Here is a 13,771-nt window from a genome sequence, read left to right as displayed (position 1 = left end):
TTTACTATTTCCCACCACATGCAATGAAAGTAATGATATTATTATTATTATTATTATTATTATTATTATTATTATTATCATCATCATCATCATCATCATCATCATCATCTTCCAGTCTGCTCACATTGCAACCTTCCCCAATGGTATTTGTATGTTAATGTTTCTTTTCTTCCATAGGCCTCTGGGTTTCTCTGAAACTGCTGCCTGGTGATTTAGCTCAGGTTCAGAAGGACTTTTCTCATCTTATTGACAGATCTACGGCTGTGGCCCGCAAAATGGGATTCCCAGAGATTATATTGCCTGGTGTGTGTAGTTCCATGTTAATGGTGATAGCTTCCAAGAAAACAGAGCAGTTATGAAATAAGAGGATCAATTGACTTATGGCAGTGGAAGGGAATCTGTGCGCCCCCAGATATTATTATTATTAATTATTATTATTATTATTATTATTATTATTATTATTATTATTATTAAAGCCTCAAAGTGGCTCACAATAATAAAATACACAATACTGTGTACAACATTTATAAAATTCAAAATTTTACAAAATGTTGTTGGACTCCAACTCCTATCAGCTCCAACCAGCATGGCTATTGCTTGATAATGATGGAAATTGCAGCTGTTTTCTGGCTAAACGTTAGGAAGAACTTTTTGACACTGGAATGGACTATCTCAGAAAGTGGGGGAGACAGGAGGTTTTTAAACAAAGGTTGGATGTCTATCTGTCAGGGATTCCTCAGCTGTGATTCCTGCATTGTAGGGGGTTTGGACCTCCAAGTCTATGATTGCATGAATATCTGGAGGGCCTATTCTTCAGATAGGATAAAAGAACTGGTTACAGAGGGTAGGAAGAAATTGACAGTTTCTTGCCCCCCACATTCCACAGTACTATATCCATCATGGGTGGGGAACCTTTTTCAGCCGAACGGCCCCATTGCCTCATGGACAACCTACTGGGGGCCACATGCCAGTTATGGGTGAGTCAGAGCCGAAAGTGGGCACAGCATTGGATGTGACGCTTGCATTTGTACAGTAGAATACATTCCACCCAGAGGTTCCTAGCCACCTGGCCTCTATCCGGACAAACAGGTCATAGTATAAGAGTTCAGGGTCACATTACGATCAGGCAAAGACACTTGCAGAGAGTGCAGAGCAGGGCTTCAGAGGGATGTGACTTGCAGAGAGTCATGAGGGCCAGACAGAGTGGCCTAGAGGGCCGCATTCAGCTTCCAAGCCTGAGGTTCCCTGCCCATGATAGACATGGTCATGTGTGGGCAGGGGATTTTATCTGGTTTCTAAAAGTGTAACCATGGGCAGATGCCCTCCAGACAAGAAGAATCATTTGCTGTTGAATTTCACATATCAGACTTTGTTCTAACTTCCAACCTGGACATAGAAACTTTATTATAGCCTTGGTGGTTGCAGGTGAAGTTCGGAATGATATCTATGTGACCCTGATGCATGGGGAATTTGACAAAGGGAAGAAGAAGACCCCCAAGAATGTCGAGGTCACTATGTCTGTGCATGATGAAGATGGCAATCTCTTAGAGGTAGGAAGGGGCTTGGTAGATGGGAGGCAGAATCATGATTAAAACCTGTACTATTTCTCCCCCAAATCAGCTGTGAAGAGTGATTAAATGAGATGATTTTGCCTGTGGAAAGTTTGCCCACTAGGAAGCTGCCTTATGCCATTGGTCCATCTATGTCACTAGTGTCTCCTGTGACTGATAGTGACTCTTCAGGGTTCCAGGCAGAAGAGTCTCTCCTAGCCCTAACTGGTGATTGAACTTGAGACCTTCTGCATAAAGAGCAGGTGCTCTGCCACTGAGCTACAGCCTTTCCCCAGTTGAAAATACAGTTTCAAACAGTGCATAGTTAACTTATGGGATTTGATGCCATGAGATGTGGTGATGGTCACTGCAAGAAAGGATTAAACAAATTCATAGAGGGGGAGTCTTGTCAACTGAATCAAGGATGGGAAATTTGTGGTGCTGGGACTCCAACTTCAAGCAGCCCCAACCAGCATGGGCAATGGCCAGGTATTATGGGAGTTGTAATTCAAAGCACACACTTGAGATAAGAGTCCAGAAAAAACTGGTGCCAAGGCTTCCATCACTTCTTCATGGTATGTTTAGGACCCTTCACTGTCCCTGAAGCATTTCACCTGTCTGTGCAAATCATCTGCATGTAGTGAAGAGTTTCCTTATATCCAGGGTTAAAAATGGGTCAAAGATTGTCACGTTCTTTGATTTGGTTCTGCTTTTTAATTTGTTTCTTGTGTCATCCAAAGAAAGCTATCCATCCAGGTGCTGGTTATGAAGGTATCTCTGAATACAAATCAGTCGTCTACTACCAAGTCAAGCAGCCTTGCTGGTATGAAACTGTCAAGGTGAGATTGTGCACCATTGCTAGAGTTCTTTCCCCTGAGCTGCAAACTTGTAATTCGCTGCTAAAAATGAACTCAGTTCCCTGTGTGTGGTCCTTTGGGTAGCCAAATTGGCACCACCTAGTCATAAGAGAAAGGCATGGGCAGGCTTGGGAAGCCACAAGCTTTGCAGCAGTAAATGCTGGGTTGGTGGGGTGGAGCCAGGAGTCACCCTCAAGACATTGGTATTGCTGCAGCATACCTGGCCAGGAGTAAGCAGATATACCAGCAGGAGTGCCACATTGGCTACAATGGCCAGTGTGGCACTCTGCAATCCACAGAGCCTTACTGCCACCCTTTCCTGACTCAGACCCACCTAGCTGAGCTGCAGCAAGGCTAGCATCAGAAGGTTGACTTTGTATCCCAGAAAAGAAAATGGCTGGCCAGCTAGAACTCAGAACAGGAGCACTCAATGCAGCAATGATTTGTGGCAGGTATTGCCCATACCACCTAGAAATCCCAAGTCTGAAAGAAGTCTGAAAGTGGCATTTGTATATTTTGTCTTCAGAGTGGGGGAAATGGTGTGTAAATCCCAGTGGTTAAGATTCTTAAAGAGCGGGTGTCACTTGCACACCAGCTTAAAATCTAACATGTTGTGTACAACATATAAGTAAAACCTGTTGTGATCTGCCCCATGATAAGAGGCCAGCACAGAGCAGAAGCTATACTGTATAACCCAAGGCATACATGGGACTGAATATGAAGCTGTGTGAGTTCTGATCCTTTTTAACTCAATTGAATTAATTGTGGATGGGGAGACCCAGCCAGACGGGCAGGGTATAAATAATACATCATCATCATCATCATCATCATCATTATTAAAATTCATATTAGAACTTGCTTGGAACTGAACTTAAATAATACTCTGGGCTGGCTATTCTTGACTAAAAGCAGAATGCAGATTCTGAACATGGTTGAATAAAACATCTTGCCAAGGAAACTTAAACTCAATTTTTATACACATTTCAAGACTTGGAATTTGCATAATGTGTTTTAAAATTACAAAGTGTTTATGTTTAAGATGGAAATAACAGACCAATCCTCCCCCCCCTTAAAATCATATTTATTTCCATTGATGTCTAAAATGTTTTGTAATGGAAGAAAAAGCTAATCCTAGATGGCGTTACAGAGACTGTGATTAATGACTTGATTTTGGCCAAGTAAACTAGGCTACATTATATCTTACTTAAAAACAGGGTAGAGGGTTTCAATCAGCAATAAATTGCTAGTTTTATGGAATCCTCCTGTCAATCTTGTTGAGTGTTCCCAAATACCCTAAGGTGGGGGTCACAATGAATGGGAAGGTTTGCAGGTGGAATCAGTAAATCATTTTAATGGACAGAGGAATCCCATGTTTGTTCTGTAAACTTGGTTTCTGATGTGCATATTTTATAACGAGCTGTCATTCATGCAGGTCTCCATAGAAATAAAAGAGGTCAGCCGCTACCACTTAAGGTTTACATTTCGTCACCGATCATCACAGGAATGTGAGTACTTGGGAGACGAGCAGCTGCCTGTCCCTCAGGCATGCCGGCTTGCCCCAGCGATTGAGGGGGCCAGCGCTACGCAACATGCTCATGTCACACGTGCACGCCCAGCGATGTGCTCACGTTATGTGTGCTATCCATGCAACACGCCACACAGCTTGCATGCGTGACGTAAGCGTGTCACGCAGCATGCACGAGTGACCCGGACACATCACACGGTAGGCGCGAGTGATGTGCACATATTGCCACACAATATTGAGGGGGCCTGGCCCCTCCTTGAAAATGTTGGTGGTCCCTTGCCCGCCCCATGGCGCCCCTGCTGTCTCTTAAATACAGAAGGGTAAAAATGTCCCTTCAACCCATTGGGATGGGTGTAGAAGAGACAAGTGGCTGGCAGTGTGCACGCTGTAATGGGGAACCAGCACGTGGAATAGGGCTGATCAGCCTTTTTCTGATGCCTCCCCTTTCCAAATCAGGAAGGATTTAACATAACTTTTATCTGGGGTGGGTGGGTGTGAAATGATGACTTCGTGGATTAAAAAAAACACCACTCCTGGGGGGTAATTCCCCAATATGCCCTGAATGATGGGGCATTTAGGAGAAGAAAATGGTAACTGGGCCACCAAGGTGGGAACTTTTGCCATCATTGCTGCTGCTAAAGGTATCCTTCCCCTCACCCATATTGGTGGTGAATTTTACCACCTCCTCTTGAAATCATTAAAATTGCTTAAAAATTGTCATCCTCCGCTGCCCCAGAAAAAACTGCTGAAATTTTAACTGTTTCAACTCAATATAAATGTTGAGATGGCCATTACTGTAATGATTATCATTGGAATTGATAAGATTCAGCCGGGGGGGGGGGTTGCACAGAAAAGTCCTTATTTAATTTATTTATTTTACTGCATTGATATACCACGTTTTTCTCCAAGGAGCTCAAGATGCTGCTCCCATTTAACCCTGTGAAATAGGTTAGGCTGAGAGGCAGGTCACCCAGTGAGCTTCATGATCGAGAGGGCATTTGAGCCTGGGTCTCCCAGGTCAGTCCAGCACTTGCAGTGGCTTCTGGTTGTACTTCAACTGAGACCCACAAGCAATACGTTCTCCTTCCTTCCTTCTGCTGCAGCGCGAGATAAATCGGAAAAGGCTTTTGGAATGGCTTTTGTGAAGCTGATGAATGCAGACGGTACCACTCTGCAGGATGGCAGACATAACTTAATAGTCTACAAGGTACTCCTTTCTTTTTCTTTTTTAAACCACGGTGATATTGGTGAACCTGTCAGAATTTCTTCCTTACACGGTGACTCTGTCCAGACAACACACTAACCCATAGTTTAGTGTTACAAGAATGAGCTGTGGTGAACCCTGGGCTCGTGAGCTTCTTCCTTCTCAGTTGTGGATGTGAAGAGGGCACTGGAAGGGCTTGATTTAGATTAATCACAGATTAACATTTCATCTAAACCCTGAACTTTGACCCCTGTTGACATGGCTGGTTTCAAGGAAAGAGTAATCAAGATGACGCAATAGGTTTGGACGTGACAAACTACGGTTTAAGCTGAGAGAGGTGAGAGGAAGTCTAGGGTGGGGAGAGGCTACGATCATTCCTATAACACTTAACTATGGTTTAGCATGATGTTCAAATCCAGCCAGTTTTCTCTTGCCCTAACTAGCTCACCAATGTATAGGAAGAAAGAATAGAATCTGGATGGTTTGTAGCTAATATTACAGCAGGGTAGATGTCTGAAGTTATATTCTATGTTATTCGTAGGGTGAAAACAAGAAAATGGAAGATGCTAAGTTTTACCTAACTCTGCCTGGCACCAAAGTGGAGATGGAGGACAGAGATGGTCTTCCAGCCAAACATCATGTAGCCAACTTTACCCCAACCAAAGACAGTACAAAGGATAGCTTTCAGATTGCAACTCTCATCTGCTCCACAAAGCTGACACAGAATGGTATGTTTGACTGCTGGTACAATCCAGGCTTTCCTGCCTTAGCCGAGGTTACACTGGCCTATGTTCCTCAGCCTAGCTGAACCTAAGATATGCTAGTGTAAACCCCTCAGTCCGGGCTCAGTTGGCATACCTTAAGTCGGTGTAATTCACACCAGCACATGTTCTGGGGGATGGGATGCCAGGAGAGTCTTACGCCTATTCCAAATCCCTTTCAGCTCAGCCATGTGATCTAGCAATCCAGTGGAACTTAAGCAGATGAAGAGGGTGGTGCAAGTCAAATTCCTCCTGAATAGAATTTGGAATAAGCATAAATTACACTGGTGTAAATTATGCTGGCTTTCTGCTCTGTTACTTTGCTTTTTTCCAGTTGTGGAGAGGAGTAAAAAAAAAACACTTGCAGTGCACTGAAGATTTTCCCCAATTTTGGGAAATGTGCTTGACCTTCCTACTGGCTTCTGAGACTTTGCCTGGCAGTGCCCATTAGCTTCCATCCCCATCTTCACAGCCCTTAAGGATTAGAAACTTGCTTTTCAAAATAACTGAAGCTGTGATTTACAGGATGCTGAAAACTGGCTTGGTAGGGCTTACTTCTGTGTAAACAAGTGTAGAATTGTGCTGTAATTTTCAAATTTCCCCACCAGCACTTTCTAACAAAGCTGATCAAACACATCAAATCTGCCATCATGTGGTTGCTGCCAGTTCAGCAAATGAGCAGGGAGGCAGGCAGAGCAAACTAAGGTTGAAACAGGATGCCAAAGAGTATGCAGCCAAGGTGCTGCGTTCTCTAGAACTGAAGAGAAGTTGTTTTTCATATCGTTTGATGCCAGAAATAAAACATTGCTTCCATATTTGTCTTGTACTGTGACCACTAAAGGAAATGAGCTGCATTGCTTATAGTGATCTTACTCCCCCACCCTCATTTTGCCCTTGCCAGTTGACCTACTGGGGTTGCTGAATTGGCGTTCAAACTCCCAAAACATAGGACACAACTTGAAGAAGCTGATGGAGGTGGAAGGAGGAGAAATCGTCAAGGTAAAACAAAATTGAGCATACAGGCTTGCAAACCATTTGTGCATGCATCTATCTTATCATCCGGAGAGTTTCATTGGAACAGAATGTGTGCTTAAATTTTGTTCTCATTGATGTGCTGGATCAGGGAGCTGATAATTTTAAAGAGCTGACCTAGATAGCATCAGGCAAGATTTCAAAGAAGTTGAGGTGAGCAACTCACCAGATTATCTGTCATAGTGTTGCTACAGCAGCAGCACAGTTAGCATAGTTAGTGTCCATATTATGTTTTATACGGTTTTCATCTATCACCATATCTGCACTATACATTTAAAGCACTCCAGTACCTCTTTAACAGCTGTTGGTGTCCACTAAACTATCCTGGGAATTGTCCTTCATTAAGGATGTTTGGCATTGTTAGAAAACTCACATTCCACTCACAGAGTAGCAACTGTCAGAGGGATTTAACAGTCAATCCCTTATCCCAGTCAACTCTGGGAATTGTAGCTCTATTAGGAAAATAGGGGTTTCCTAACAAATTTCAGAAACCATAACAAGTTCCCAGGATTCTCAGGCAGGAGTAGGCATGGATGTTTAAAGTGGTATAATTGAACTTTAAAGGCATAGTGCAGATGAGGCCTATGTGTCTTTTTGCAATTTTATAATCAAATTATCCAGTTTTGTGCAGTGTTGAGTGAAACAAATACTCAACTGCCCAACTATGACTTTTTCATTTTTTAAAAAAATATCTGTTTGCAGGGCTGAAATACAGAATTGTGGGGTAGACTTCATGCTGAGGACCAGCCTCAAACCTGCAGCAGTAGATTTGCCCTAGATTTGCCCATTTCTTCCAGCATGCTTGAATAGTAGCCCTCCCTGTTTGCCGAAGGAGGGACTCTGGCAATGAACCATTTCCTCTCATGCTAATCCGTATGACTTTGGGTAACTCTGTTGCTAAAAGACCTGTAGATAAAAGGGAATGGAGCTATAACACAACAGCCTTAATAATCACAACCCATTTCTGTTTCTCCTCCATCTCTAGTTCTTACAAGATACACTTGATGCACTTTTCAGCATAATGATGGAGATGTCTGACAATGAAACCTATGACTTCCTTGTTTTTGATGCACTAGTAAGTTGTTCTGACCATTTATCCCTCCTTAGCTCTTCATTAACTCTGTCACCAAAAAGAAAGCTGGTTACAATTCCAGATCAGGCTGCTTACAGTTTCTTCCCAGTGACAGGCTGATGTGTAAACAACAGCCCCCAAATGGAGAGTTGCTGCTGCTGATGATGATGATTTTTAGAGTGTGGGTGGTCCCTGGCCTGTGGGACCGGCTTGGCCCAGCAGCCTTTAACGTCTAAGCCCACCAGGCCATTTTGGAGAGTCCCCAATAACCAGGGCTTCAAAGCTCAGCTTCACCTGACATCATAGTAACATTCGGTGATTGACAAGTGGGCAGGGCTTCCCATCTGTCAAATTCGGCTCACCTAGGATGGCTCAAAGGCTGGGAGGGATTCCCCACCCCTGTTTTACATAAAAGAACAGCCTTTATTTCCAGTTAGATTTGGGTTCAGGTTCCTGAGTCTCTTCTCCTCCTAAAACAAATATTTGAGAGACTTTTATGGCAGCTTTTATGGTTTCAAGCTTCAGGAAGTTGTTGCTGAGCGGGTGAATTTATTATAAGAATTAATGAGGAAGATAACCAGTAGCTCAGGGCCGTAAATTGTTTTCAGCTGGTGTTTATTGCATAAGCCTGTATGCCCAACAGAATTATTAGGATTTAAATACTTTTTAAAAGGAGATTCCTAGTCCTCATGATTGTGACTGGGGAAAAAGAAGAATGGATCACCTGTTCTAAAATGCTCCCATTTTCTGCAGAGGAACTTCAATGTGTGGACTGTTCTTAGAATCTGTGAGTCCTGAGAGAGAAATGACAAAGTCACCACATGCGATGGGAAATACGGGCAGTGTTCAAACTGTTGCCAGAGTTAAAGTCAAACTCACAGAATTGTAGAGTTAGAAGGGGCCTCAGGGGTAATATAGCCTAACACGCTGCAATGCAAGAATCACTGCTAAAGAATCCTTGACAGGTGTTTAAAAACCTTCCTTTTAGGAAGGTTGGCAGTCCCTCCTGTTGTTCCTTCTTTAGCTGCAAAAGCGCAACGTGGTTGAAAACTGAAAACAAAAGTCCAACCAGGTCATGCTGTTTACATCCGGCATATTTCCTCTTTAAATAGGTATTTATTATTTCACTGATTGGAGACATCAAATTCCAGCATTTTAACCCAGTACTTGAAACTTACATTTACAAACACTTCAGTGCCACCTTGGCCTATGTGTAAGTATACACTTTTGTTACACTGCTGACTTGTGCATTTTTGCCATGAGACGACTTATTACATGCTTGTCACTTGGTTCAGTTGTGTGGTTTTTCTCTGCTCTTGACGTGTTAAGGTAGCAAGAGTTCTGCTTAAAAATAGTCCCTAATGTATAACCCAGCATAGTGAGCCTTTATTTGGAAGAAGAGGGTTATGAATTTCAACCTCATGTGTTAGTACATTCAGTGGGGGTGGGGGTTATAATTGCATTTAACCTACTGGAGGCAGGTGGAAATTCTTGACACCATCTGCACTGTACTTGTATATCAGTATCATACCACTTGAAACAACCATAACTTCCACCAAAGAATCTTGGGAAGTATAGTTTTAGGGTGCTGAGAGTTCTTAGGGGGCCCCCTATTCCTCTTATAGAGCTACAGCTGCCAGAGTGGTTTAACAATCAATTTCTCTTCCCAGGGAATCTTAGGAATTGTAGCTCTGTGGAACAGCGGGAGCTCCTAACAACTCTCTTAGCAAACTACACTTAGCAGCATTCTTTTCTGAAAGCCATGACTGTTTAAAATGGCATGATACTACTTTAATTGTATATTGGAGTTGGGTCCTTGATATGAAGGAAATGGCTTGGGGACCTCAATATTTATTTGTTCAGTTGTTCGCCACCTTCCCTTCTGGACAACCTTTGAAGAGTCCCATGCCGGTGATGAGCAGGGGTAGAGGTGAAACTGGGCAGAGGAGTAAACATAGGATAGTCCTCTGCACCAGGTGGAAGGATGTTCCTTAACCACATCTCCCATCAGCTCCAGAAATCATGGCCAGTTCCAAAGAGAATGGATCTTGCAGTTCAGCAACACTGGGAGGACCAAAGGTTTCCCACACCTCTTCACACACATCCCTCTCTAGCCTTCATCCAGACAAGCAAAAGGCATTATTAGAGTTCAAAGTCACATTTAAGTCAGGCGGGGGGGGGGAGTGTAAAGTAGGGGGAAGTGAGAGCCACATTCAGTCCCTAAGCCTAAGGATTCCCACCCCTGGCCTATTGGTTCCCGCTCACAGGAACAGCCTATGCGTCTTATGGCCCTAGGCCATGGACAGTGGGGGGTAGGACACTGGTATATGTGGCCCCACTCATGCTTTCTACATGCAGTTTTAATCATGTTGGGAATATAATGACTAAATAACGCTACTTACTCAGCAGCTTAGCAATACTAGTTCTATTCAGAATAGACCAATTGAAGTTAATGGTCAAGACTTAGCTTCATTAACCTCAGTGGGTCTATTCTGAGTAGGAATGGCGTTGGACACAACCCAGGGCCTGAAGACACCTGATGCAACAATATTGCTGGCACTAAGCTAGTCCCCGTGTGAATGGAAGGCCATGTGAAACTCTCACACTCACTTGCCACCTGGAGGCTGATGGGGAAGAATGGGGATTTGCAATGCAGTTCCCCAACCAATGTGTACAAAAATGTATATATTAGCAGTAAGTGCACATGAAGATGCCTTTATCAGTGGAAATGCAATTCAATTTGCATTTTATTACAGGGGAACGTTTGCAGAATTGTATTTATGAGGAAAAAGTGCATTGCAATATGGACATTGTCATGGGGACTTTTTTTTTTTAAAAGGTCTGCACAAATTAGTGCAGAAATGTAGAGAACTGAATTTAAGAATTTTTTTTGGGGGGGTGGAGAAACCTAAACTGACAGATCTGTCCATCCCTACATAGCCCCCCACTTACTTATTTTCTCTTGCCTCAGAAAACTTACCAAGGTTCTAAACTATTATGTCGGAAATGCGGATGACTCCAGCAAGACAGAATTGCTCTTTGCCGCTCTAAAAGCCTTGAAGTACCTGTTCCGGTTCATAGTTCAATCGCGAGTCCTGTACCTAGGGTAAGCAATGGCTGGAAAGGTAAAGGTAAAGGTACCCCTGACCGTTAGGTCCAGTCGCAGACGACTCGGGGGTTGTGGCACTCATCTCGCTTTACAGGCCGAGGGAGCAGGCATTTGTCCGCAAACAGCTTCCAGGTCATGTGGCCAGCATGACTAAGCCACTTCCGGCAAACCAGAGCAGCGCATGGAAACACCGTTTACCTTCCCGCTAGAGCTGTACCTATTTATCTACTTGCACTTTTTGGCATGCTTTCGAACTGCTAGGTTGGCAGGAGCAGGGACCGAGCAATGGGAGCTCACTCCGTTGTGGGGATTAGAACTGCAACCTTCCGATTGGCAAGCCCTAGGCTCAGTGGTTTAGAGCACAGCACCACCCGTGTCCCTTAATGACTGGAAAACATGGGCATGATTTGTGCTTCTCCAGTTCAGCTACTACTATTTACTTATTCATAAATGTGTGCTCCACCTTTCCTCCAAGGAGCTTGAGGTGGAATAATGAATCTTCCGCTCCCCATTTTATCCTCACAACAACCCTGTGAGTGGTTTGGGCTGTGTGATTGTGATGGGCAGGCCATGCATGCTCAGCCCCTGTGTGCTTGCTCAATCCTGAGGTGTCAAATACGTAAATCAGCTGTGCCTGCCCTTCTCTTCAAAAGGAGAGTGCAGTGTGTGTGTGTGTGTGTGTGTGTGTGTGTGTGTCAAGTGTTGGAACAGCATCTTAGCTAAGCCTAGTTATGCTGTGCTTTACTTGCTTGTAACCTGTGGACCCAAGTGGGGGTGCTGCACTGACTTCATCACTAAAATGTTTTTTAAAAAACAAACCATCATGGTGCCACTTCCACTTCTGAGTCCAAGGGGGAGAGTCAATATAATTGCTACAACACGCTGACTCTCTGTGCACCTAGGCATGTTATTAGCCTCTCTGTAATTATTAGGATCTTATTATCCTGTTACTATTTGGATTCTGTTATTGCCTTCAGTTAGGATGACTGCATACCATTCAAAATGGCTGCTTGTTACCTCTGCGAGCTTAGCATCCCCAACCCACCTTAATAAAAAATAAATAAGTTACACAGCCATGAGGCCTGCTAACCTAAAAAAAAAAGAAAAAGGGGGGGGGGTTCTCGGCCATCAAACATCTATTTCAGGCTCATGCTTTTATTCTGAGCATATAAAGTCATAGTTGCTGAAGAACCAAGTTGCTTGGTGTATATACTCTATTTGCCTTTATTAATCAAGAAATGTAATCATTCCAAGAGGTTCTATGTTTTAATGTTCAAGGAACAGCACACAGTGATTTCTTTCTGGAACAACACAGCTGGGCTTATAGGAATTCCCCATGTTATTTATGCATAATTTATTTCCAGAGAATCATTGCCATATTTCAGGAAAGCCCAATTGTGTTCAAAGTCAAGTGAGTGGAAATAAGAAGCTCTTTGCTTCAAACCAACACTAAATATAGAATCATATTTTTCTACTTCCCTCTTGTGCTTCTCTTAGGCTGTAATCCTAATTAACAGCTAACAGCACAGTGTGTGGTTTGCCTGTTTACTCAGAAGTAAATCCTGTGGTGTTCAGTGGGGCTTACTGTCATGTAAGGTTGCATAGGTCTGCAGCCTAAAAGCACATAATGTATAGAAAGAGACACTTTTGTTGTAATGTTATTTTTTAACTATAATCAGCAATTGAATAATTAGGGCAATTTTCTTTCTCTCTCTTTTAGGTTTTACGGGAAAAGCGAAGATGGAGATGAGTTTAACAATGCCATCCGCAAGTTGTTCCTCTCTTTTAACATCCTCATGGACAGGCCTCTTGAGGAGGCTGTCAAGATCAAGGTTAGCCTGAGTCTGTTGCCATTATCTGAAACGGATGTGGCTTCAGTTACAAGGGCTTCTTTGTTCCTGCATTCCAGGAGTGGCTCACCTGTGGCCATCCCAGTGTTGCTGAACTACAACTCCCATCAGCCCCAGCCAGCATGGCGCATGGACAATCATGATGGGAGTTGTAGTCCCACAAAATCTGGATGAGCCCCGGGTTAGCCACCCCTGCTGTATTCTGATTCAGTTTATCTCCCCCCAACCCTCTATTTTGAAAACATGTTTATTCATTTTTTCAATTTACATCCCACTCTTTGTTGCAAGACGCAATGGCAGATTGTATCAAACATATGATGTTTGATTATCAGTGAATTTGCACTATACAGATCATTATGACTACTTTACTAAAGAAAACTGAACAAAAAGGCTGTTTTTCAGCTGCTACCAGAAGCTATACACTGTTGGCATCAGTCTAAGTAACCCACATACTTATTTTCCATTCGGAACCACCAGCATGGCCTCTCCAGCAGATTGTCATGGGTAGAGGCATTTCTGTACATAAACAAGTCCCAAACTGTTTAGGGCTTTTATAGGTAAAGATCTGATTCGGTTTATCAAGTGGCATTGCTTGTGGAGCCAAAATGGAGCCATATTCACACAGGACAGGGAAGATAGCAGCAGCTTCTGAATAAATGTGACATTTCCTGAAGTTTAAGGAAATAAAAACTTAAGGGGTATTCCCCCCCCAAAAAAAAAGCCAGCCTTGGCAGTACTGAACATGCTGAGTGCCCATGGAATACTAACTGATCGATGAAAAAGGGGGAAAACTAGAAACTGGGTAGAAGGG

The 13,771-nt window shown here is 43.3% G+C and overlaps 1 protein-coding gene across 2 annotated transcripts in view; it reads left to right on the top strand.

Moving 5' to 3' along the window:
- Nucleotides 1–13,771, top strand: part of DOCK5 (dedicator of cytokinesis 5) — a 144,827-nt gene that overhangs the window by 71,089 nt on the left and 59,967 nt on the right. For both annotated transcript variants that reach the window (XM_079954907.1, XM_079954908.1), the window contains exons 13-23: nucleotides 178–303; nucleotides 1,426–1,550; nucleotides 2,291–2,389; nucleotides 3,840–3,912; nucleotides 5,036–5,139; nucleotides 5,678–5,864; nucleotides 6,799–6,896; nucleotides 7,915–8,004; nucleotides 9,114–9,214; nucleotides 10,973–11,107; nucleotides 12,831–12,942. In XM_079954907.1, coding sequence (XP_079811033.1) covers nucleotides 178–303; nucleotides 1,426–1,550; nucleotides 2,291–2,389; nucleotides 3,840–3,912; nucleotides 5,036–5,139; nucleotides 5,678–5,864; nucleotides 6,799–6,896; nucleotides 7,915–8,004; nucleotides 9,114–9,214; nucleotides 10,973–11,107; nucleotides 12,831–12,942 — 1,250 coding nt within the window. The remainder of the gene's footprint in view (nucleotides 1–177; nucleotides 304–1,425; nucleotides 1,551–2,290; nucleotides 2,390–3,839; nucleotides 3,913–5,035; nucleotides 5,140–5,677; nucleotides 5,865–6,798; nucleotides 6,897–7,914; nucleotides 8,005–9,113; nucleotides 9,215–10,972; nucleotides 11,108–12,830; nucleotides 12,943–13,771) is intronic.

The sequence above is a fragment of the Podarcis cretensis genome, assembly GCF_951804945.1.
Source record: "Podarcis cretensis genome assembly, chromosome: 15".
Lineage (NCBI taxonomy): Eukaryota > Metazoa > Chordata > Lepidosauria > Squamata > Lacertidae > Podarcis > Podarcis cretensis.
Note: the sequence above shows the minus strand (reverse complement) of the source record. Positions and strands in the feature narration are given on the sequence as shown.